We start from the raw sequence: 26,622 nt of genomic DNA, 5'->3' as shown, positions 1-26,622 counted from the left end.
TCAATTCTGAGCGAAGCAGAATAAGTGACCCGGAAATATATAGCCCCAGAGAGAGAGACACTGGAAGGAGAGCAAAGCACAGGAAACTAGGGACAGGACAGAGAAGGAGCACTGGCTGCAGAGGGCATGACAGAAGTGAACATCCTGATAAATTATGGTTGTTAATATTATTACATGAACCAACGTACACAGGTAAAAACTACTTGGAAGTGAATTTAAAACTGAGAACAAGAGACACTTCTTTACACAAAGCACTGAGGATGTTTGGAACAAGACTGCTTAGCCATCCATATTGTTGAAGCTGGTATTCTCATTTCTAACAAGAAGCATCTGGATGAGGCCCTTAGAAGAATTAATTAGGCATCATTTCAAATATTGTATGTAATTTAGGATGCCATGCAACAAAAGGGACATTGATTCTCTGGAATCATCAGTGAAAAACCAAGTTAATTCCTGCCCTTATAGGGATCTCTAACTAGAATATCCTTGATATTCTTTAATGATATCAAATATCTTTGATATTCTAGACACAAATATTGATATTCTTGACACAAATATTCAAGAACCTGAATTGTTGGATAGCCATGTTGTTGAAGCCAATGTTCTCGTTTCTTTCAATGAACTGCTAAACGAGATTCTTGGATCAAGTAGCTACTAGGAATCACATTGGCTAGATGAGTCAACTGAACTCCTTTAGGATGTGAACTTTCTGATGTTCTCATTATACCAGCAATTTGGAACAGCAACTTAAACTACTCGATATATGTTCAATCCAGAAACATATGCTTTGCTCTCAATTTACTCTCCAGTGTAACTGGACTGCCCTGTCTCTAAATTGACAATGTTCCTACAATAGCCCTGTGAGTCTCTCCAGAGGCTGCTTGCTTGTGTTCTTTGATGTCACCACTAGGTGGCATAAAACAGGACTTGTACGAAATCCGGGCAAGTGTGAATAATAAAGCAATTTAAATATTTCAAATAATTTAGATAAATACATGCAGAATGTATGTACTCTAATTAATTTATATGTTTATTATTTATAATTATAACTGCATATGCCAAGATCATCTGCTAAGAAATATTTTAAGGTCCATGGGTTTTAAATGTCTAAATTACAGACCTCCTGAACAGGGCCTGAAAAAGGCAACTGTGCATCTGTTACCTAAAATCGTTGAAGGTTTTAGATTTTCAGCCATAATCTCTGCAACTTTGAATATGCAAAAATAAGAAAGCTTGTTGTGTTTGACCTTTTACACTGAGGCCTACAGTAGATGGGTTCCAAACCCACTACCCCTGGTCCCCAGTACTGCTTGGACAGAAGATCATATAGCCATTCAGCACGCCATTGTGCAAGTGTTTCTCAACTTATGCTGTGATGCATTCAATATCTAAATCAATATAGCTGATTGTTATGGCTTGTGGCTATTGGAGCAAAAAACATTCATTGGAAAGGTTGACACCTAACACATTTTACTTGTGAGAATGTGATCAAAACATCCAATTAAATGCTTGGACATGTGGTAAATAATTTAAAATTGAAATCAAGGGAAGTTAAATGTTCAAATGTTATAAAGGTCATTTGCAAGGCCTAATTTCATGTTTTGTATATCATTTTAGTTGCCATGCTACAAAAAGGACTGTTACGAAAACCAGTTCAATGCAGAATAATAGAGGGATGTCTTACCCTGACAGATCGAGGGAGCAGAATCTCTGAGTTCAGGAACAGACCTGATAGAAATATTCAATAGCCTGAATGTTATTGACAAAATTCACCCATAGGACAGCTTTAGGCCTTATAAGGATGCAAATGAAAATCCAAAGGATGCATTTTCAAAACAGAACACACAATGAATTGTGGGAGTATGGAACAAGCTGCCCATTGATGATGTTAAAGACAATATACTGGGGATCATTCAAGAGATTGTCTAATCAATAAGCTACTAGCAATCAAAAAGGCAAGATGCATCTATTCTTAAGCATAAGCATTCTTACAATCTTGTGTTTTTCCAGGGATGTTTCTTGCCTGGCTGTCCACCTACGCAACATCTATGAAAACCTAACACAACTGTACAAAACAGGATATTTTGCAATTGTACTCATCAGAAAAAAGTCATCAGAATTCTGCAGTGAATAAAAAGCTGGAAGGACCAGGTGGTGTTAAAGACACATTGTAAGAGAGAACATAACTGGAAACAACATGGAAGTGTATTTAAAACTGAGAACAGGAGACATTTACAGAATTAACTCATAAATTGTGGGAGTATGGAATTAGCTGCTCAGCCATGTTGATGAAGCTTATACTCTGATTTCTTTTAAGAAACAGCAGGATGCGATCTTTGGATCAATTAACTACCAAATGGGTTCGATATGCTGAATGACATCATCTTGTTTGTAAGCTTTCTTATGTTCTTATGTAACACAGAGTTAAAACCTTAAAGACTTTTCATCACTGTATGCTGCTTCATGGAATGAGCATAAATCTTTTTGATGTTTGCAGGGAACAGCTATCTTTTGTTAATGCTGATTAATCATACTTTGTTCTATGCGTAAGACATATTGGTGACCTTGCATTTTGAAACACAAATGCAAGGTTTTTAGGTCACCTTTTATTCAAGTCCCCTTTTTTAGTGAATTTCCTATTTAATTCTACTTTTTTGTTTTCACAGTGCTCCCAATTGGAGACATGTGGTTTTCCACGATTTAAAGAAATTGCTTAAAACTGTGTGTTAATAATCAGACTCTACAGAAGTGTGATTAAATGTATAAATTTGACTAGCAGTGCATACAGTACAGTATATACACAGTACATGTGCTGAGATGAAAAAAATCATCACTTTGAAGTCATTGCGAATAAGAGACAAATCAAGGGGCTTCAAATTTGAGAAATAGGCATAGTCTGTATTTCTAGTTTTCCTCAAGGCCTAGTTTCATTTTGTTTTCATTCTTGCTATTCTGTTGATTATCTTTCTCCTGGCCATTTGGCCAGCAGCACTCATCTGTATGCCCAGAATACCACAGCCCAGGGGCACTCAATCAATTCCTTTACTAAAGGAATTTCTCCTAGCAGATTTAATCGACTGCACTCCTGCTTTATTTAAAAGGTATTGGCTTTAAATTAACAGGAGAGGAAGGGGGAGGTAATATTCACATAATTCCATTCTACAATCCTGATTGTGCTATGAATTTTTAGTTATTTGCCAGATGAAGATGATAGTGCCATTTGAGTTTATACAGTATACAGGCTCTGAAATTGGTTTTGATTTGCCACATAGATGGCCAAGACCTTCCCTTTACCTGTGATCCTTTTGAATTATACCGATATCTGAAGGAAATCCATCAGTTCAAAAGTATTGAAGCGTGTATAATTGTACAAAATAAATTCTATAAATAATATCATGTCATGATTAGTCATTTATAATTTTGCTTGGAGAGTCCTTCTGTATTGAACACATATATTAGTATCCGTGCTCTGACCTATCAAAATGATGGGGAAAACTTTTAATTGTATTTAAACCTGACAGATGACTGACATGCAAAATTGTATGTAATAAGTCTAGAGCATTTGCAACTTTGATCTCAAACAAAGAGATAAATTCAAAATCTAATATACTGTATGATTCAAATACACCCTTTTTCTTAGATGTACTTTTTATAAAGTTGTTTCATTTTCAACACAAATTAATATTTTATACAGTTCCTTTCGAACATAGAGGTATTTTTTGTATTAGTCTCCTTTTAGCGACAGCTGAAGAGTTAATCATTTGACTGGCAATTTTCTTCAAAAATGTTCCCAAACCAGGAAGAAAAATATATGGCTTGTCTGTTCTCCCTGAGCATTCTGAACATTTTCTTTGACGCTTTTTTTTATCCAGTACCTATGTACCATTAATATATGTCAACTGACATATGACAAAAGGCAGTTCCCTTGCAGCTGTTTTGCAGTATTTCCTGTTCTAAAGCAGTACTTGCTATAAATGGTCTCTTGCTTGTTATTATGATGAGTGGCCGGAGCTTTCACTGCCAGGTTCCCACGGTGACCAACTAGCCTGAGGGGGTGGGTGTAGAGGGCAGTCAGGGGTCATGTCTCTGTTGGCAAGTTTCTTTCCCAGATGAAACCATGTTCAGCTCGCCATTTTTAGGCCTGCTGACCTTGGATTTCTGCAGAGAGATATAGAGTGTCTGGAACAGAAACAGGAACGAAACTCTCTCGCAGAAAAGCTTGTAGATCCCCAATGAGAAATTGCAGATTAATCCTGTACATGTTCATGCAACTCAGTAGGGGTAATTCCTCTCTGAAATGGCCAAGTTCTCTGTGTTTTCTTGCCTACTCTGTTCTTTACTATGTAAGTAAATTCATTATTTGGTCAAGAAGTAAAATCGCCAGCATATTCATATTAGTTATTTTTTGTTAAACTAGCTGTAAAATAGTACTGTAGCTTTAACACATGCAGGTCTGTGACCCTAAGAATATGGAGTTCCACACAGTTAATACCAATCACAATTTTGCCATCAATATGCAGATGAAGTAAAGGAAGTAGAGCACAAGATATTCTGTACCCTGTCTCATCAATGTCACGGTCGTCATCCCTCCTCTAGAGGGCGCTCCAACATTTTATTATTAGCTTCATTATTACGTGCACCTGTCTCTTGTGTAACCCGTCACATTATAGGTTTGTGCCTCCTAAGCTCTGGGCTCAATATTGAAAGACGGACGTCTGAAGGCCCGCCTATCCACTGGGCTCAGGAGTAGCCCGAGGGCAAGGCCTTTTCCGTAGATGTCCTGACCATCTGAGTCTGGGGTTTGGAGCGCCTTGCTCCGTTATGGTTTTATCTTCCATGTCCATGGATCCCTTTTCCATGTCTTTGTCTTGGATTGATTTACCAACTACCTGGATTTTAGATTGCACCCTGTTTTTCCCTTTTGGACTCCCACTGGACTTGTTCGCCTGTGCGCCCCCTCGCACCTGGATCACCGTCGGCACCACCCCCTGTCAGTCCTCCCATCCATTCCTCTCCATGTTTTCCCTGTAGCCCTTTTCCAGTCACTTCTGGATTATACTGTCTGCAAAGGGTCCTAAATACGCACTACAGGACCAGCTCCCGTGACAATCATTTGCAGATGATTCTTTTCCCACGATGATTGCACATATTCTAGACCAGAATAAGTCAATAGATATAGATCAAGTAAGAATGACAATCGGTCTAAGATGACCTCATGTACACAAGAATGAGGCAAAACTGTTTGGAAGTTACATTTACATTGTAAAAACAGGCATCTCTAGTATATGCACTACTTTCAACGCAATACAGACACAATCTGATGCTATCATTGCTGCAAATTATAAAAGAATGGGAGAATGCAGCCATCATTGCTGCAAACTATTAAAGAATGGGAGAATAACATGTCAACAGAATGTCACTCATGACTGAGGGGCCTGGGGAATTATTTTTATTAACACTATGTGGTGAAGTGAATAATAACATGGCACGGTATGCATTGATGCAAAAAGGAAACTGAGACACTCAGATCTACTAGGTTGTTCCCAATATTTTAAACATATTTGTCATACAAAATCATAGAAAATGTGAAAATATGCAGATCAGAGAATATGGATAAATGATACTTTTTGACACAGTGTCAAAATGAGGACACTACAAGATTAATATCGTGTAAGCACTCACTGAGCATTAACGCAACCCTGCCAGTGCTGATGCATCGACTTAATCCAGCCTTTGGAATGACAGCTGGGGGATGTTCCACCAGGCACTACTGTGCAGCTGTTCATGTTCTATTGGATTCAGGTCAGGAGAACAAGCTGGCCCTGGCAAGACTTTATCATTTTTGGTCATGATTTGTCCTGGTAGAAAATCAACACTTCTGGATTTGCTTGCAGGAAGGGAAAACCTTGTTGGTGTAACGTCTTTGTAAAACTTCAGCAGTAAGCTTCTTTTCCATCAACATCAATGGTGCTCTCCACATCAGCATTAATCCTGTAGATCAGTGATTAGCGACAGTCAGAATAACGGTCATCACAATGTCTTTACATGCGTTATCTTCCACTAGCACTGTCAGAAGCAGGGACATTACAGGATGTGGCTTCTTCCTTACAGAGTCTTTTTCCTGGGTTCTCTGAACTTGTCCACTGATTAGTAAGGCGGAGCGTTTCATTCTTCTGCAATGTCTTTTACAGGCATTTTGGCTTCAATCATACTGTTATTGACCTGAAACGTATATTACTGAAGCAAGGCGTGGTGGTGGGGGGGGGGGTTCTCTGTTCTTGTGTTAATTCAAATAATGTATTTTAAATGAATAATTACACGTGTCCTTAAATAGCACTTTTTGGCAAATTTAACTCAGAAACTAAGCGTCTGTCATATTTACTGTATGAAGTCACAGAGCTCAGTACCTTGCTATCTCAAAGAACATTCCTCAAACAAGCAACATGCCTATCAGCTCACCATTTCAAAAATAAATAACATTGTGTATGTGCCCAAGGAGTAACTGATGGAAAACCCAGACTGATGCATTTTTATTATCAGTATATGTATAAAGCTAATGGGAAAGCCTGAGAAATGGAAAACCTTTTGGTTTCTAGAACAGGGCTTTCTGTTGCTTATATTGAAAAAGTTTATCTCATAAAAATGAATTCCAGGTCTATGATCCATCAGATTGGGAAAACAATTCCCACTGTGATATTTTACCTCCAGTGACTCATAACATTTTTGCTAATACATAAGCCCAGACTTTTCTGTTTTCACACAGGAATGGTAAAAAAAAACATTTAGATAGATTATCTTCATTTTGTTGCTCCATTAAATACGTTGCTTCATCCCTTATAAATAGACACCAAAAATAATCAACATTTCTAGCAAAGGCTGGGAATTTAACATAAGCAAAGTTTTAAAAAGGGTCTAGCAATTTTCCTTTAGCAATGAGGAAGTTAAATAAAACAGTTATATAGCATCAACTATAATTAAAACATGATCATCACACTGTAATCATGTTAGAGTCACATTTGAAAACACAATTTTGCTACTAAATGCTTCATAGCACCTTTCATGTTACATTTCTCAGCTTTCACTGAGAAAACAGAATATATTCTATCTACATTTGAAAGTTGGGTAATTAACTGGTAGTTTTTGGTTTCTGATTTTCTGTGAAAATCTCATACACAGTTGAGGTGCAGAGAACACTGTACTAGCAAGGGATCAGAAGTTAAAAAAGAAACAAAACCATAAAGAATGTATGTTAGAATACCATAAAGTCGATTTACTGAGTGTGCAGTTCTGCAGCCATTAAGAGAGTCCAGTTCACACAGTTTTCAGCAGCAGCATCTTAAAAATCAATCCTTTGCTTGGTAGGTAGAAAACTAATTGTCTGTGAAGCTGATGTCGTAGGGCCTGAGGACTTGGTGCTAGTGTCAGCATCCACTTGGCAGTAGATTGCTTTAACTTGAATTTTGTTTGATAGAACTGATTCATTTTTGGTGAGAAGATTCCAGACACCAAGAGCGTGATGCTCTGAGATCTGTCCATTACAATCTGGAAAGCAAATAAGGATGTCTGTTTTGGCCATCAACGGCACTGTGTTTTGTAAAGTATGTGCATGCAAACACAGTGTGAAATGCATCAATGCAAAGTGAATCCAGCATGTACTGGGTGTATAGATACTGTAAGTTTTGTAAAGTGTTTTTGTAAAAGAGCATAGACATTTTCACATTTTTCACATACTTTTTACTTTTTGCGTTTACAATTTCACTTAAATGTAAACTCAGATTTGAAGCTTTTAAATTTTGTATACACAACATTATCTCGGAAGCTCTTGTTTAGGTTAAAACCATAATGGTGCATAGTATGGTGCATGTTGTAAATATGTGTGTGAAAGATTTAATCTTTCAGATTTTTATTATTATTTTTCAGAAAATCATGTATGAGTCACAAAGATTTGGAAGCCACCTTGGTAGTAAAAGGAAGAATACTAGCAATTACAAACCTGCTACAGTAGATTTAATGTAGTAAAACCAAGATCAACAGTTCGACAATTGCTGTCAGAACAGATTCCTCCTGAAAAAGTATTGGTACTGTCTAGCATGGGGAAAAAGTTACCCTGTTTTTGGTGGCCTCCAGGATAGTCTTCTAGTCCAGTAGGATCTTGGGCAGGGACCTGCAGATGGTAATTCTTTTATTTGTTCTGTCCTCTTGTTAAAATGTATTACAGTATATCAGGAAAATGAAGTACTGTATATGCTCAGTAGAGGAGGTGTAATATCTTGTCTGTTAATCAAACATAATAAGCAATTATGGACAACCGTTTTATGCCAAGGTTGTGAATATTATAATGCCTCTTAAGTCACATCCAAACTTTCTGTAAAATTAAAAAACACAGAAATACAAGCAGGCCCAAGATACTCTAATGTAACAAATCCTGCCCCAGAAAGTGCCCCTTCTCCCCTTTTGAGCCACTGCCCACCAAAAGGTCCTCTGATTTTGGGCATCTAGTTGAGAACCACAAAACATCAAAACAATGCACAAAACAGAACCCTATGGTAGAGTATACCAGCATAAGACCAATACTGTTTGTGTAAATCAGCCCTCCTTTTCTTATCTCCTTGAATCAATACAGTGTTGAGACAAGCAATGGACGCAAAGCAGGATACACCCTGGATGTCACACCAGTCCATGACAAGACACACACACACACACACACACACACACACACACACACACACACACCAGGGCCATTTTTCCCAGAAACCAGCTAACCTACCAGTGTGAACTGTGGGACAAACACCCACGGCCAAGAACTGAACCCAGGGCCCCAAGATTCCCCTTTTGAATCACAATGTTACCAAAAATATATATATATAAAATATATAGTGTTGAAGAAAACTCAGTCTTCACTCAGGTTAGGAGATTGTCAAACAGAGATCTTTAATTCAATCAGCTGAAGGGGAGCATATCACAGATCAAGGGTTTCCCCTAGCACTCAAGACATGCTCACTGGACTGAAGTTACACTTTCCTTTTTATACATTAAAAGCAGGCAAGACTTTAACACATCAAAGGAACATACAAAGAAAGAAGAAGTCAAACAAACAGGACAGGAAGATGCCATTTGGCATCCTGCAATATGTTTCATTTCTCTCTGGTTGAATGAGTGTGAAGAATCACAAGCTTTATTTTGCACCTAAGACCACTGTCTTAGGTGCAAACAGAAAACTTCCCCTTGCATTGTCACTGTCTTGACCTTTTCACTCAGTCTTCGGTCTAATAACATTAGTAAGAAATAAATTAGTTTAGAGAAGAGTCCTCAGAAACATTCCAGAAATGTCCTACACTGACAAGCTAAAAGAAAATAAGAATTTAAAAACACAAGAAGGGTTACAAATGACAGGAAGCCAGTTGGTGTCATGCCCAGTACACCTAGAGGGCGCTCTACTTCTCTCCTGTTCCTAGTTCCCTGTGATTATTCATGTCTTTCTGGTGTGTCTTGTTGTGTAGCCTATTTACTTCCTGCTTCTGCTCTGCTCCTCGCTCAGCACTGAGGTTCAGATGTCCTGAAACCTGCCTAGCACCAGGTTGCCCCACGTCCACTACCTGAGGGCATAGGTTTCTATATGGCATTTCCTGAACAGCTGAGCCCGGGCTAACCCCCGTCTCGCTGCTACGCATAGGGTCTATTTTCGCTCTCCTGCCATTCCACGGTTTGTCCCTTCTGACATCCTTGACAGTTGGCACATCTGACCCATTTGGTAGTTAGTTAATTAATCTCATCCAGCTGTTTTGTATAAGAAACCAGGGTATCATCTTCATCAAAATAGGTGGGTAGCTTGTTTCATATTGCCACATGCTGTCTGCACAAAATTATACATGGAGTCCTTCACATCCAAATGTTCAATCTTGTTAAATTGCTAGTTCACAAATTAACACAATTTACAATTTAGAGTGGTTTAAGAAATATACACAGTACTTTGTGATGTGCTTACAAAACACATACATGTTTAAGCAACAGATCTGAGAAGACCTGCATAATGTTTCAATATGTTGCACTATGTTCTGTAAAAATAATTTATTCATCTCATGGAATCTGTGGCCTGCCAGCTCTCAACAAAGGTCACATCAGGTATTAGATATCCATTCTATGTCATATGTGACACATTCTAAATGTAACAAATAAAATGCAGGGATGACAGATACCTTGAAATATTTATATAATTATTTCTGAAAAAGGGCAATTCATCAACAGCTGTAATAAGACTGTCACATTTTTATGGACTCTCCTCAGCTGATCTTCCTTAATGCTTTGCTTTTTAAACCAAGAAGACCACAACCTTACTCGTGCATATTTAACAGGATAGATTTTTACCTTTGCAACTTTGTCCTGCACTTTAATTTGTGAGCTGCCTGCTTCTCCCCGGATTAAAATGTGTGGGGGTGATAAAAGTTAATGAAGCTGAAATTGTCTGTCACACTGCTGAAAGCAGCTTCAGAACTTCCATTGACAGACCACTCACAAGAAAGTAAAGGAACAAATATACAAGTACTGAAGGTCTCATTCCTCTGAATAGTGTTTGCGGCATTTTTTTGTCTGAAAAGAATATAAAATTTCAGCAATTTCATAATTATTTAGCCTTTATTCTGCTAAACTGATTTTAACATGCCTAAGACTTTCCACCAAAATGTCACCACAGTGTGAATTATAAAGCTGAGAGAAAATAAAACATCAAAAAGAAATCCCAGTCAATGCTAATTCTCTAGACGAAGGGGCAGGAAGATTGCCTTTTAGCTGATAATAAATTAAATCATCTAATTTGCTATTAAGCAGTGAGCATACAACTTGGCATTCTTTTTTGCTGTGATATTAAAACAAGACCAGATAATTGACTTAGAAAACAAAAATCTTCAGGTCCCAGATATTTTTTACTAGTTGCCTGATGCAGCTGATATTTGTTTTTGCTCTGTGCTTTCAGGATGTTGACTTGATAAAACTGGGTTGTCCTTACTGTTACAAATTCATGATCATTCAGGATAATTTAGTTCTTCATGTCTTTACTAAACATGAAGAAAGAGAGGTTAACACAAAGTTTGAAAATGATAGAAAAGTTTGTTTTTTCATCATGTTGAAATGCCCTATAATGAACGTTAATACGTAATTTTGAATAACTTTAACATATATGTAAATTCTTATTTTAAAGATGTTAACATTCTTGGGAGAGAAATGTCAGATTAGATTTTGTAGCTTGATGCTGAGTCTACCTTCCCTCTGTGTCTACTTTTGGATTTGCAGATGTCAGTTGCTTGTCAACGTGTTGCAATAAATCAAAAGAGCAGGGAGGTCAATGGGATGAAAATAAAAAAAGACACAACTTGTCACTCCTCTGTCTTGTGGAAGACACGGGTGATTTGAATTCTTATTTACTTGACTGCTTCCAGTCAACAAGGTACTGTATATAATGGAATAAAAAAACAGCAACAACTCAAGCAGGTTTGTTTACCATTACTCTGTGGAGAAGCAATAAAAAAGCAAAAACAATATTAGGGTGTTTTATTAAAAGTGTACAAATCAAATCTAGAGATGTTATGTTTAAAATGTACTAATGCACTAGTATGATCCATTAAAAATACGGTGTACAGTTTTGGTCTCTAAGATATAAGAAAGATATTACTGCTCTGGAATCAGCCATTCAGAGAGGTTCAAAGAAGAGCAGTTGTATACCTAGCTGGACTAAAAAGAATTCCCTACATTCACAGGCTGAAAGAACTGAAATGTATTGAACAGGGAAGACTATGAGGACACCTCTAGTATTCAAAATCTTCAAAGACACTAAGAATGTCTTTAGTACATACAACATTTCAACAGTGAATCAAGTGAATCAAGTCTCAGCCTGTTCTTTACCCAACAGGTTGGGGATTATAGAGCAAGATACTCCCACCCATGTCGTTGAGGCTGATATCCTGGTATCCTTAAGAAATGGCTGTATGAGATCCTCAGATCAATTGGCTATTAAAAAAAACAAACAAACATTACATGGGTCGGATGGCCTCCAGGTGTGACAGTAGAAATGTTTTCTGTATCTGGAGAATGGATGGAGTCTACTTCGCAGCTCCTTGGAAATTATGGATTTTGTCAGAGTGAACATACCATTGTTTTGTCTGCTTAAATGCAATTTTTCCAGGAAATGCAGAAAATGTCACTCCCTTCCCCTTCGTGTTCTTCTGCATCAGTATTTATCTGGACAGGACTTGTGCCTGGTTTTTGGGCGCAATTTCATTTTCAAGCACCAGTTTGTTTTTCTAGGTGCCTTCGCTCAACCGCCGTCATCCATCACAGGTTGCCTGCAGGCTTAGACGCGGCGCAGCCTTCATTAATACATGTTCCTCCAATCTCATTAGTTTGGAATATTCCCGGAGTCATCGAGATGGATATTCTTAGTCAGCCTGCTGTGAAAGATAATAAAGGCCTCCAGAAGATTTTCCTTTCTCTTTTTCTTCTTTTTGCATGCTGCAAAACAGAGCAACAGAGTGATTCTACTGATAGTGGCATGAAAAAACTGCAACCAGAGGCCTTTGTCCTGAAATTGCAGAGGATTATTGCTGTATAAATGAATACAGCTGCATATGTAAAATGCTTTTTTGAAATAATGACTACTTAGGAACTCTGATTTATCACGTGGAAAGGATCTTCAGTTTCTATTCAGCTAATTTTACTGCAGAACTAGCCAACTGGAAAAGTAGCTGCTAAATACTCACAGCAGTAGTATTTCATAGACTGTGTCAATATGATAAAAGATTCTATTGGTTTTTCCATTGCTAAACAAAGGACACGTTTCTATGAAGGTGCTGGAACAATATATAGAACTCTCTTTTCTGAAAGAGCAAGTTTGAACAAAGATGACATGGTGGAGCTGTGGTTAGCATTGCTGCCTTGCAGCCCTGGGGCGGGGGTGCTACAGTATCTGCATAGAGTTTTTATGTTTTTCCCATGTTTGCATGGGTTTCCTTCCACAGTCCAAGATCATGTAGGGTTAATTGGCTTCCTGGAAAATGGAAAAATTGATGTGAGTGTGTGCATGTGTGTGTCTTGCAACGGACTGGTGTCCTGTCCTGGGTGTATCCTGCCTTGCGCCTATTGTTTGCATAGATAGGCTTCGGCAACCCAACAACCCTGTATTGGATAAAGTGGTTAGAAAGTGTATGGATGAACAAACAAAACTGTATCTCAGGAGAATTATATTTTTGCGTCTCTGTCACATTATCCTGCTTTAGAGAAAATCTGCACATTCTAAACACATTTCTTATAATTCATTTCATATGAATATCTGTTTTAATAGCTTATAGCTCTGCTCTAACAGAACACCACATTTTAAAGTGCCTGATAATGAACCAAATGTAAGATTGGGCACACTTCTGAACATGCAATGAATTCTCTATCATAAGAAAAACAACCAAATGAACAACAATTAAATTATTTTCAAAGCCAGTGTATAAGACTTTATAGAGCTCTGGTCAAACAAATGTGAAGATCTGAAAGGGTAAGTGATTTGCTACTGTGTAGTGTAATTTACGTCAGTTAGGATTATCCTATAAATATTGTATATTAGGATTTACCACAACTAGGTACTCTGTGTTAACATTCCAATTGGGTTCTCTTTTTGTTTGCTTTACATAAAATGATTTAGCGGATGTCACGGCAAGACATTAAACTAGAATGAATACAGGTATTATTTTCCCTGATCTGAACAATGCTATTCGTAGTCTCTGTTCAAGTCAAACAGTAGTTCTGCAATGTTAAATAATGGATTTTCAGCTCACACAGCTTTCTTCAAATCACAGAGAGCCCCAGTGAACTGTGTGGGCTGAGTGAATCGGGCTTCACAGAATTAGGCAAATGTCTTATTTTATTTCCAAATTGACCTGTGTTAACACAGCTTATTTTAGAATAGCAGATAAAAGAGGCTTCTGGGTAATACAAAGAAGACTGCATGGAGCTTCTTTCTTTAATGACAGTAGTGTCATGTGTGTTGGAGACATAGATTAAGTTGAATGGCATGTTGTCATCTCATGTCATGTCATGTCATTCGCCAAACCGCTTTATACCATCTGGCGGAGGGTCGGGGGGAAAAAGGGGAAACAGGACCAGGCGCTCCAGGTCCCATACTCCACTGGTACTGGAAACCAATGCAGAGCCCGGAACAGAGTGAGCGTCTGGCTTAAGTAGGGAGGCAGGAACTGGGAGCAGGTGCACAAAATCAACTCAAATGTGAAAGAGCCGGAGAGCCCTTAAGTGGGACAAACTACAATCGTGACTGCAACAAATGCAAGGCAGGGTACACCCTGGACACCCTGGACGGCTCTCCAGTCCATCCCAGGGCAAGTGCAAGCCAATCATACAATTTGGAGGCCACGGTAAAGCCAGAGGGGGGAAATTTGGCCTGGGACACCGAATAACTCCCTAATCTTATTGAGAAATGCCCAGGGATCTTTAATGAGCACTGAGAGTCAGGACCTCAGTTTAATGTCTCATTTTAAAGATGGACGGCATGTTGTTTATGGGTTAAATTAACAGACCAATGGAAAGTAAAAAATTGACCTGTTTGGTACTGGTTTGCACTTTGTATTGCAAAGATAGGTAAATGTTTTGTTATTTTTTTACTCAGTTTAGTCATTTTCTTTAACTTTTCTCTTACACACCTGACTTAGATGCAAAACCAACAATTGGTTTTATAGGGATCATCAATATTACAAACTCTTGTACAGAGCATCAAAACAAACATATTACTGAAAAATAAAGTATATAAATATTGGATATTAATTAAATGTTCTTGCCATCTTTTTGACTAATTGATACTTCTGAGACTGTAATACACTTAAGTGACTTCAACGGTTGTATAATCACTAAATCACCTAATTAGTGAGATAGTCAATTGGACACAGGTGATGAGGTGGTTTTAATGTCAAACCTTGTAAAAAATCGAAAGAGAAAACCACAGAAAAGAACCAATATTAAGAGGATCTTTTATCAAGGGAACAATGCCTTCATGCAATCAATATGTTGGAAGCTGGACTAAATGAATTCATGTGGACATGAAGGCAGTGATGCCAAATCCTCCGTAACAATGAATCAGGGTTTTGTGTAGCCCCCCCTGATAGATTTCTGCGAACGTAGTAGGGATGTGCAGAGTGTCATGCCAAGCGCTGTGTACAACAGATCGATCAACAGGAAGATCCAAATATGATGGTCTGGGCAAGAGTGTCCGGTCGCTACAGCAATCCCCTTATAACACATCCCAACTGCACACTACTTCTCTGATGAAGTTCTGGGGCATCGCTTGTTGCTCCTCCTGTGGACTCATCCAGCTGTGATAACATTCCAGACAGCCAAAGTGAGTCCTCCTGTTGCTTGTGTAACAGCTTTCTCTGAGTATGCGACAGTGGTGTCAACAATGTCCTGCTTCCAAACCTTGAGCCCTATGGAGCATTAGTGGGATGAACTGGGATGATGTGTGCCATTTTAGAGCTCAGAGACAAGTGATCTGACCCATGCTTGACCAGGATTTACACAGGCAATGTAACATGTCAAGATTTTAAGCTTGAATTCTTTCCAGCAGGGGCCACACACACTGGTAGCCTGTGACCCACTGTTAATCAGAAAAATTAACTTATCAATGTTGTGGCAGTCAACCTGCTGCAAAATGTTTTTTTGTCATAATTGATGCTATGTTTACAATTAAAAGTTGATTAAATTCATGTCAGTTTTTTAAGAAGATGCTATGTCAGTAATTTTTGTTGCTTATGGCGGACACTCCCTGGTTCCTTACCAAGATGATGTAATTATGTATGAGTGCATTTCAAAACATATTAATTATATGCACAACATGCTTTAGAAGAGGAATAAGAGCACTGGAAGTAATTACTATGACAATGAGTGATGTTTATTGTTGCCATTTGTGAAAAAAAAAACACAATGAAATTAATTAGCAGCATTTGTTTCTATTTAATATCTCCAGTGTCAGGTTTTCATTAAACATAGAAAAGTAAATTGCATAGGGATAAAGCTGACACATTATTCGATTTTTGCATTATTTTAATCTTAAGATAGATGGCTTTATAAAGAGTCCACAAGCAAATGTGTTGATTAGTCGTCATGTACAGGAGACCAAGTAGTTAAGAAACATTTTGGTTTCCACAATAAATGCTACAGTGAAGGAGGAGGTGGGGGTGGGGGTTGGAGTATGCTGAGATGAGCTTTGATTAAGACCTTCCCAACATTAAGAGCAAAATAAGACTGACTCCATGGATGGTCTTTCTAATTTAAGACAACCAGCAAAATCCAGAAATGCAGGAGAAACTTACTGTAAGTTAGCATTGTAGATGTTGAAGTGATAAAATTGGGTAAAAAAGGTAATACAAAGAACCGATTGTGAATCTGTTACAGTTAATCACACAGTAGAGTATGGAAGTAGAAGCATGGGCAGATGATATACTGGATCCATGATTTTCCTGGGTGCAGGTGAGTTGACAGGCTCATAGAGACTAGCAAATACTCATTTCTATTTCTGTATCCTCCGTTGTTAAAAGCTATCCTGGAGGCTTGTGGCTCATCATGTTTGAGCTCATCTCAGATTTCGTGGTGTTAAATGGACTAAGATTAGATGACTTTGTTGTATATGACACTAGCCCAAGTAACTCCAGCCATGCTTGTGTCCATTCATATGGGGTACTTAGAGTCTACATAAGAAAATCAAATCCACAATCTTCCAGCTAGTACTCTATTGCTGCCCCTCAATTGTTATCCACTAAAACCTCAGTTTTTCTTATTACCATGATAAATCTGTCCAGTAATACTGCATGGGTTCCAAGATGTACATGTACCACAAGGATGTGGTTTTTAATTTTCTCTGCCATGGCAAAAATATTATCCATCTGGGTTTAATGTTTCACTGTGATTCTGCTGCACTCTGTCGTGTTTATTTCAAAATACACCATAGAACACCTTTAGAAGGGAACCCTTGAAGGAACACATTGAAAATTTCAAGAAGACCATAATATGTCAGGAATCTGAGTTCGATCAAGAGCTGTCTAACCAGATTTTTGGATTACATATGGTAACTGTTAATTTTGGATGCTATGGCTTTAACTATTCAACAAAGTGTGTTTATTTGCGCAGAAAACGAGGCGAAACATTTGTACCAATTGACTTTTTTTTACATTATTTGTTGTGTTTATCTTCGTTGCAAAGTTTTAATTTGTCAAAATAAATTGGAGTAGTGTTCAAGGGTACTTTTATTTCGATGTATGTACATAATGCGTGTTATTCTCCTCATTTTCTACTGAGTTTCACTTCTGCCCCGGCTCCAATAAAGTCCGTACAGCATATATTTGCGCTACGGGATCGTCTGTCCTTTGTTAAGTTGTTTTGCTTCTGCGATCATTGGCTGTCCACGTCCGGAAGCACGCATTTGCTTGTTTCCCGGAAGTGAGCGGCGCTGTTTTTGTTGCCAGAGGGACTCCTGTGTTGTGAAAATGGCGGCGTCTCGTCGCTCGTCTCATCAGCAGCAACAGAGCCTGTCGTCCCCTCCGCGGAGCTCCTCTCTCTCCCCGACTCCCCCAGGTTCACCTCTTGCTCCTGCACCCGCAGGGGCTGCAGCCACGGTCCCGGTTGGCGCCGACCAGGACAGCAGCGGGGAAGCGGAGATCACGCCGGCCTCCCCCGATCTCCCCGCTCCGGCCCTTAGCAGCAGCAGCAGTACTGCTAGCAGCAGCGGCGGCGGCGGCGGCGGCTCCACGACGACAACCACCGGCGGGGGCAGCAGCAGCAGCAGCAGCGGCGGCTCCAGCCCGGACTCGGGCACTGCAAGTCCGGGAGGTAGCGGCGGCGGCGGCGGGGGGGCGTTTAGGGAGCTGTTTGAGGCCTGCCGCAACGGGGATGTGTCCCGGGTCAAGAGGCTGGTGGACTCGGGGAACGTGAACGCCAAGGACATGGCCGGGAGAAAATCCACCCCGCTTCACTTCGCGGCCGGTCAGTATTTCGCTGTGTGTGTGTTTGATTTGTTTTCTATCGCTTGACATTTGAAGTCGCTGTTAGGATATGTAAGGGCAGCCCTGGAGGGTGGTTGAAAACCCGCAATAAACGATTAAAGCGCTGATGATCGACAATTCTAATCGAGAAAATAGGAGGGGGGGGTGGATCAAAGTAACTGGAAATCCACGCTTCCATCCGGGAGGCTGCAGCTGCTGTGGAATTCGTGTCTTTGCACATTAGAGTTGCTTCCGTTTTTTCGATGAGGTCGGTGGAGTGGGCAGCGTTGTGGTGGTTTAGCCGATGAACGCGGATGCCTTTTAACTGGAGTATAACTTTGCGGCGAGACTTCGCTGGTGTTTAGCCCTCATCTGCCGAGTCTGGGGGTCGTGCCAGTTTGAGGAGAGGCTAGTAACACCTGAGCGAGCATAAGCTGTCACGCCACTCCGCGACGTGTCTGAATTAGTTCGCGCGAAGCTCTGTTATCCCATCTGGGTTTTACGAGGAGAGATCCGTTCAAAACAACGTCTGAACTGAAGTTTGGGAAGTTGGGTTGAGCGTTTAAACGAAGCCCAGGCCGTGCGGGTGTCCGCATGTTGTGTGCGCGCTGTGGGAGCGGCAATCCGTGAAGTTGATTATGGAGAGCTGTTTTTTTTTTAACACGGAGATAAATAACTTGTGCTGTCAAAACGTGACTTTTCGTCTGTCATTTGTGGGGAACACAAACTTTTCAGGGCGTGTGATTGCAATCAAGATGAGACCGATTTTGCTTCATTTTCCACGTAATTACAAGCAAAGTAAAATCGAAACTTATGTTGATATACTGAGAATACTGTCTTTGAGAACCTACCCTTTAAAGGTGCTATATAAAATAAAGTTTATTATTATTATTATTATTATTATTATTACTGGGAGATCACATGAAAATTACTTTCCAGTTTAGGCCTTGTCTGGGTAAATGCTTGTGACAAATGGTCCAACACGTGCTGACAGACCTGTCAGCCAGTGTGATTTATTTTGCTGTCTGTAGTCTGACACACCTGCTCAGATAAGGGGGCAGAAAAGACCCCAAGTCTAAGATTTTAAGACCACCATGTTGGGTCCTCCTGAATGGACCACATTGTCCTGAGAAAAGCCTAACAAAAAGTCAGTACTATTTTAATGTACCATTATTTAATAAATTCAAGATCAGATGTCAAAACCTTCCATTTGTGTTGCTTTTATTTGGCTGTAGAACAGCAGGTATGTGTATTTATAGCTGCAACATGCCAGGACACGCCAGGGTGTTTTTCTACAAAAAGGTGCAAAATGTGTTAGGAACCTTTTAGAAAGTATTAAAATATTCAAAAGTCCCACAACCAAAACTTTGACAACTCTATTTTTCTCAGCTTCCCTTGTGGTAGCTCTTATTTTGTACTTCAGAAAAAAACTACAAAAGAAGAAAAAAGTGTGGAGGTTGTTCCAGAAATAGATCTGGCAATCCAGGTGTATGGCAGTTTGAACATTTCTCAGGCCCTTTCTCTGCGTACGTCTTGTCTAGCAGCTGACATGGGTGGTGATAGGAACATAACATGAATAACTTTAACATCCATCCCGAGACTTTTCAGAAACTCTGAGAGAATTCCTCAGATCTTGCTTGATAAAATTTAGAGCTACTTCACACCAGAGATGTATTTTCTTTCATATACCTGCTTAACTGTCCGAGTCTGAGGGATTGTCAAAAGTACTTCACTGACAGTGCAAAATAAACGAAAGTGCCAGTATCTTCCAGTGTTATAATCACATTGGTTGGCAAAAGAATCACCAGAATATGACAATCACTACAGAGAGCTTGGCTTTTCTCTGGATTACACTTGATGCCTGCACCTTCCTGTGTTATATGAAAACTGTCTCTAAAACCTGGCATATGACCTAGTGAAAAAAGGACTGTAAACTGGATATTATCAGCGCTTCACAGTCTTCTGCTCAGGTACTCCTTCCTTGCAGAAAACGTGGTCAACATGGGTGAAAGCATACATTTACAGATGTAGAATGTCTACTGCATATTCAGTATATGTGTATATAGATATAATGCTGAGACCCTTTCCTACTTATTTTTCTTTACTTGCCTTGGAGTCATGGGGGGGCAACACAAAATGTTAAGCTCAGGATAAAAGTGTTTGGCACACATGCCAGTGTAGGGATTCTGCAGCCCTGTCTGGTCAATCAGCATTTAATGTTGAAGAAAACACTTTATTTAAAGAAAAAGACAGCATCATGTTTTTTTTTCCATCTCACTCGCATAAAACCTATTATTTGCGGATTCTTACTTAATGTAGAGAAATAGCCGAGTTGTTTTATGTTGTGGGAACAAATAGAATTATTCCGATTTTCAAATCCTTCTTCCTGACTGGATTCAAACTCTTTTTAAGTTTTTCAGTTCGGGCCATAATTGTGAATGGATTGTGTATATTAACCAATGAGTGTGTAAATCATGAAATCATGTCCCCTTAGTTTCACAAAAATCTGTTTTGGCACAGTTCTGATTTTCATTTTTATTATTAGCTGTTCTTAGATATTTTGTCCAGATAAGTGCAGTTCAAGGCATTGCACATCGGTCCTGTTCGTGTGACAGTTGATCCTGAATTGCAGAAATATGTATATGACTGGCTCTTATGAGCAGCTGGCCTCAGTTTGGAAAATCCTTGTCTTAATGGGGGAGGTTAACATGTTCCCTTCTTTTCTCTTGGGAGAAGGTCTACAAAGTCAAAGTTTGGAAACTGCTGACGTGAGCCAATTTTTTTGCGATTGTTGTTGTTTTCCACAAGGAAACGAGATTTATTGCAGAACCCTTTATCCGTGAGAAAATGTCTGGCCGAGATATCCATTTCGGAAAGGAATGTGCTCGTGCTGCCCTTCTGAATAGTCCTTCTCAATACTGCCCTGTTTGCTCAACAAATTAGAGGCATCCTGCGTCTCGGTTGGCATTCAGAATGACTTTGTTGAAAATGTGATCCATCATTGCTCTTAATATCTGGGAATATTCAATACCTTACACCCATATTCCTTTAAAAAAAGGTTTAGGAATTTTATGAAATTATGATGTAGGAATTCTGCAACCTTTTTCTTTCTCTTTGTTTTACCTTGTTGGTATGAGGGCAAATCTTTTTTCCTTTCATAAATTATTTGTTTTGGAGTGCCATGGCTGATACAAAGCTCACATATGTGCATTTGAATTGACAGCTGTTTTTATTCTTGATCTAGTCTTCTCTTGGTTTGGAAGATAGACCAAAAACTGTTAATTATATTTGGTATAGGTTCTGCTATAGCTGTTTATTGCTGTATTATTTTCCTCTTTATTTATGTGGCAAAAGAAAAGCCTCAGATGAGAGAAGGCCATTCAGCCCCTCAAGACTGTTTGGTAGTTAGTAGTTAATATAAGGATCTCATCCATTCATTTCTTTGGAATAAACCTGGGAATTGTCTTCATCAACCCAGATGGCTAGCATATGCTAGAACAGTTTGGGTAAAGAAGTAATTTCTTAATTTCCACTTTTGTACTCTGGTTCTTGTTTCAATGTTCATTCTGAAGAAATCCACTGGATTTCTCAAACATGTTAAGTATTGAAGGGTAAACATGCCTGTGATTTATTGATGTAAAGTCAATATTGTGTCTAATATATCTAGTACCTAGAGTCTACTTTTACAATCTCTGTTATGTTTTAAGCAACTGTAGTTGGCTTTGTATGCTTTTAGCTATAGTATGTTTATATTGGCATTTGATTCAGAGGTTAAAAAATAAGTTAACAGTTGAATACTTGTTAGTCTCCTTGCTGTTTGTCACTCCATTGCCCGTGCATTACTTTAAGTGCAGATCCCTTTCATGGTGAAATGAGCTCGTATACTTTCCTTACTGTTTTAATCAAGAATCATTTGCTCTGCTTTAGTGTTGCCAACTTCAACTCCAGAGCTGAAATTTGCCAGTTTGCTTTTCTGAAGCAAATGTCACCAGATTTAATGATTAAATAGCATATAATTTTTTATCCCTTTGCATTGAGCGATATAAAGTCTGCTTTATCTTAGATGAATGACTGCAATGCGGTGTAATGTTCTTCCTATGCATCTCAAATTATAGTACTCCTGACGGAGATTTCTTTGCCCTTTTTTTGCTTTTTAGGATTTCTGGTGTTTGCGTCTATCTGTCCATCTTCCAATTTCATGTGGAGGAATTAATTCGTTGTGTTCAGTAGTACACAAAATGTAGGGACATTACGGTCGAAATGTTATGCTAATAAGCTTCCCGTTACCAAAATGTAGAATTATACTTTTTGCGTCGTTTTGCAAACAGGCAAATCCTCAGTTGCCATGAAAATAATTAGGCTGCTTGTGATGTGAAATTGTTACTAAAACCCCTTTAGCTTCATAGATTTCTGTGACTGATTCTTCAGGTTGTTTATACAGTTTTGTAATGCTACAGTACATTATTACCCTTGTGTAAGCAAGATAAAATTAGTAAAATATTTTAAATATATATATATTTAAAGATTTTATAAAGTAATATAGTTGGTTATCCAGTGGTTTGCATGGATTAAATAAAATCAAAGATGCAAAGCAATGAAAATGTAGCGGATGTACTAGGAAAACGTTCCCAGGGCAGAGGCTGGCAGCTCATCTGAAATGTCAACTTTTTGCTTGCTGTGAGAAAATCCACAGGATTGTTTAAGGATTAACCTTGTTAGTGTGCTCATGGAGCAACAGTGTGAAGCAGTGGAGAGAGCACTGGCGTCACAACTAACAGTGCAAGAAAGCTGATATGAGGCCATTTGGCCAAGTTAGTCCTGCTGGTAGTTAATAGCTAATTGATCTTGAAATCTCATCAAACCGAGTGGTGGCTCTGTGGATCAGGATCTGCGCCTGTGGCTGGAAGGTTGTCGGTTCAAATCCCACAGCTGGCAGTGGAATCCTTCTCCGTTGAGCCCCTGAGCAAGGCCCTTAACCCCAACTGCTCCAGGGGCTGTGCAATGGCAGACCCTGCTCTCTGACCCCATGCTCTCATGTCTCATGGAGAGCAAGCTGGGGTATGCAAAAAGACAAATTCCTAATACAAGAAATTGTAAACGGTTAATAAAGTGATGTTATAAAAAAAAACACTTATTGAAATAAGCCAATATGACAGCGTGGCTAGTTAGCTTGTGTCATAACTCCAGAACCTGTACAGCTTTTACAGCCTATAAAGCTACAGAGCTTTGCGTAAAGCAGCAACCCCCTGTTCTCGGTTTTCAGGTTGTTTCTCCTCTTGTTTGTTCTTCGTGTTTCAGAACAATTCTGTTTTGTCTTGAATGAGGCAGTCTTCTCTGTTCAAGACAAAAAAAGGTGCAGGGCATTCCTTCAAGCTTGGCGAAATATCCGGTTGCTCCTCTCTGTACTGAGCAGCAATATTTATGTAATATTTTGTTTCTAATGTTTCCTTTTCCTTGCCTCCAACCTGTATAAAAGATATAAATTGTTTAATGATGTGATACTGCGCCAACATAAACATGTATGTTTCATACATAGCCTCTTTAAGTTCAGCATTTCCCTTTTTGAACAAGTAAAAATTCATTTCACTGAGAAACCTAGACAAAAAAGATGTCTTAGTTGTCAAGCCTTCGTCAGATGTAAAGATCCCTTTACTTTGTTTCTTTTCTTAAGGGAAACACAATTGGTGTAATATGATTGATGCCAATGAAACAGCAACAGTTTGATTTGGAGTAGATAATTTAATTGATTATAGGTGCGTAAAAAGCACAGAGTAACCTGTATTTGGGGTGTTATCCATTTGCATTTTTTATTATTTACCTTCTAAAATGTTTCTCTATTTCGTAAAGAGAAATGGAATGGTGTGGAATTGATAAAGACTTCTTCAGATGAAAGTCTGCTTTGTGGCAGATAGCTTTTTCATTTAAACAACTGACACTGGTAACCCCTGGTTGCCTGAAATGTGCTTTTTATTCTGCGGTGATAATACAGCAATTTCTGAAAGTGATGAATGCTTAAGCACAAGCATGTGACATCTTTTGAAAGATCAGATTTTTTTGTAAGGATTTATTTCTGATTGCGCGATCCTTTCAAAGACGGGGAAAAAAGCCTTTTTAAATACTGGATTTACTGTAATGGTTTTGAAGGTAATCATTTGAAAGAACGAATGCAGTCGCACAATGTGGTGCAGCACCATAATGAGGAGGCTGATTTCTGATTGAGTTACCTCTGACCTTGCTGTATGGCAGCTGTCAAGTGTTCTCCAACTGCTGTAGAGTTTATCAAAATCAGGACGCATGCACTAAATACTGTGTGTGTGTGTGTAAATAAAAAGGTCATGGAGGTACTTGTGATGCCCCATCAGAAAGAAACTCAACTGAAGTCCCTTATCTTTTTTGGTCAAATCACAACCTGTCTGGAAGGGTGAATCAGCTGACTGGCAGAATTCGGCCTTAACTTCCCTATGCAAGGTGTTTCCAGTTAAACCTGTAGCCTTTATTGTGTTTTACCTGCAATGGATGGCCCACACCAGCTGATGTTGGGGGGGAAAAAATGTTTCTAGTCATGGTTCAGCAAGTGCTCTGTTCTTTCTTTGGACATCTTAATGCCCCTCACTATTTTTTCTGCAACTTCCATAGTAGTATTGGGACTATACATTCAGTAAACAATTGTTTAAAGGCTCTAAATCCAGAGAATGTTGTTTCCAGCAAAAGCTTTTTAGATAAACGCCTCATAACTGGTTGCCAATTAATGATAACAATTGGAATTTAATATTTCCATGTTCCAAGAACAACCTTTTTGTTCTTTATTTGGACTACAGTACAATTTCTGTTTACCATGGACAAGAGATGCAGTAATGAATGCTTGACGGTTCTTGTCATTGTGACTAGTGGCAGCATTAGCTCCATGTAGCCTGATTGTCACATTTTCAGAAGCCCCAAGCAGGCCTGGGACCACCAAGGAAAAACTTGCTTCTGCAAGGGGTGGTGAACCAGTAGGTGGCACTCTCACCTCTAGACCATCATTACTAAATTCTCCAGGTTCTCCCAGCCTGCTCATTAACCTTTGGATTCTGGGTGTTTGATTAAATATTAAGAGTTACTGATTATTTGAATGATCTTAATAGGAGTACTGGCCCACAGATCTTCAATCCTAGATTTGATTTCTGAGTCGGGTGCACTTTCTGAACTACCTAGGTGAATTTGGCTCTCAAAATGATTTGTGCCCTGCAGTGGACAAGTGTCCTATCCCTAAGCTTTCAGCTTAGGCTCTGTATTGCTGTGACCTTTGCCACAGATAAGTGGATAATGATGGGTTGATGATCTATCAGAAATGTTTTTCTTATAAGTCTGGGTGTTTGGATTATTCCACACAATTATTCTTAGACTGTGCTTTAGCCCTAAAGCAGGTATGGTGATGTGATCGTTTTCTGTAATCTTTTTGAGTGAACATTGTTTCTACTCATCCTTTTGTGTTTTTCTTGATTCAAAGTAAACAACACTGTTTCTTCTCTTGTTTTGACAGGGATGCCCAAATTACATATAGTTAGTTTGAGCTGTGGCTTGAGGAATTTGTAGGGTGTAGTCAAAAAAGGTAGCCTTCTCTGAGCCGGCAGCGAAACCAGGTTGGTTAAAAAAAAAGACCCGCCACTCCTGATGCTAGATACAAAACACTGAAGTGTATACGGGTGGAAACTGTTCATAGCAGGCAAATTGGATGGCCTTGTGCTTGCTTTCTTGAATATTTTTTTCCATTTAAGTATTTCCAAAACCGAGAACAAAACAACTCAACTATTCCTGTTACAAAATACAAATTTTTAATTCTGACAGCCTGGAGTTATCATTTAATATGAGTACTAGGCAAGAGCAAGGCCTGTTTTTGCTTAGAATAATGGACAAAGAGGAGGAATTGGGTTATCAGAAATGAACCACAAAGGTACACTACTGGAAAAGGTTGCCTGTAGTACCCTCTGGACAGAGCATCATGTGTATTGCTTTTCAGCAGAACAAACATGAGTTTGAGCTTCACTGTGTTGGCTTTACTTTAGTTTTCTGGGAAATTCTTGCTTACAACATATCGGATCACCTGCAGATGTTATATTTCAGTACCTGCAATGTCCGGTATACTTAGGCTAATGTATTCATATACTGATTTTGGACTGCTTAGATGACTAATAATGCAAATTACGTTATAAACAAAACATGCTCTGGGAGTATTGATCCTTTTTGATCAATGCATATAAATTGGTGTATGAGCAGTGCTAGATACCAGCAGATTAAGGATACCTACTCCTACCTATTTTGGAGTAGGTCTAGGGAAATATGAAAGTGGGGTAAACGAAGTGTTGCGATTTAATACGCAACAGTAACGATCATAAATTCAGAACTTTCTGCAGGGCAGGTGAAAAGGGACCACTGATTTTTCTGAGCATATTCAGACTTTATACAGGACGTTATGCTTTCCTGACAGATCACATTCTGTATTTGAGGGCTTGATTTCTATCGGAGCACACTTCCAAGTAGGGAGGGTGGCGATGGGGATGTCATTGGGGTAATAAGCCTGCTGAGAGGGTGGTAAATAAGTTTTGAAAAATAATATCGGTATGCT

The 26,622-nt window shown here is 39.0% G+C and overlaps 2 protein-coding genes across 3 annotated transcripts in view; one reads left to right on the top strand and one right to left on the bottom strand.

Annotated features, from left to right (window-relative positions):
* rpl17 (ribosomal protein L17) overlaps window positions 1-26,622 on the bottom strand; it is a 306,152-nt gene that overhangs the window by 141,761 nt on the left and 137,769 nt on the right. The gene's annotated exons all lie outside the window — the stretch shown is intronic.
* Window positions 17,475-26,622, top strand: part of LOC102689581 (poly [ADP-ribose] polymerase tankyrase-1) — a 141,799-nt gene continuing 132,651 nt past the window's right edge. For both annotated transcript variants that reach the window (XM_006627156.3, XM_015339996.2), the window contains exon 1: window positions 17,475-18,018. In XM_006627156.3, the coding sequence (XP_006627219.2) occupies window positions 17,523-18,018 (496 nt within the window). In that variant the 5' untranslated portion in view covers window positions 17,475-17,522. The remainder of the gene's footprint in view (window positions 18,019-26,622) is intronic.

The sequence above is a fragment of the Lepisosteus oculatus genome, chromosome 3, assembly GCF_040954835.1.
Source record: "Lepisosteus oculatus isolate fLepOcu1 chromosome 3, fLepOcu1.hap2, whole genome shotgun sequence".
Taxonomy (NCBI): Eukaryota; Metazoa; Chordata; class Actinopteri; order Semionotiformes; family Lepisosteidae; genus Lepisosteus; species Lepisosteus oculatus.
The sequence above is the reverse complement of the archived record's forward strand: the minus strand, read 5'-3'. Positions and strand labels throughout refer to the sequence as shown.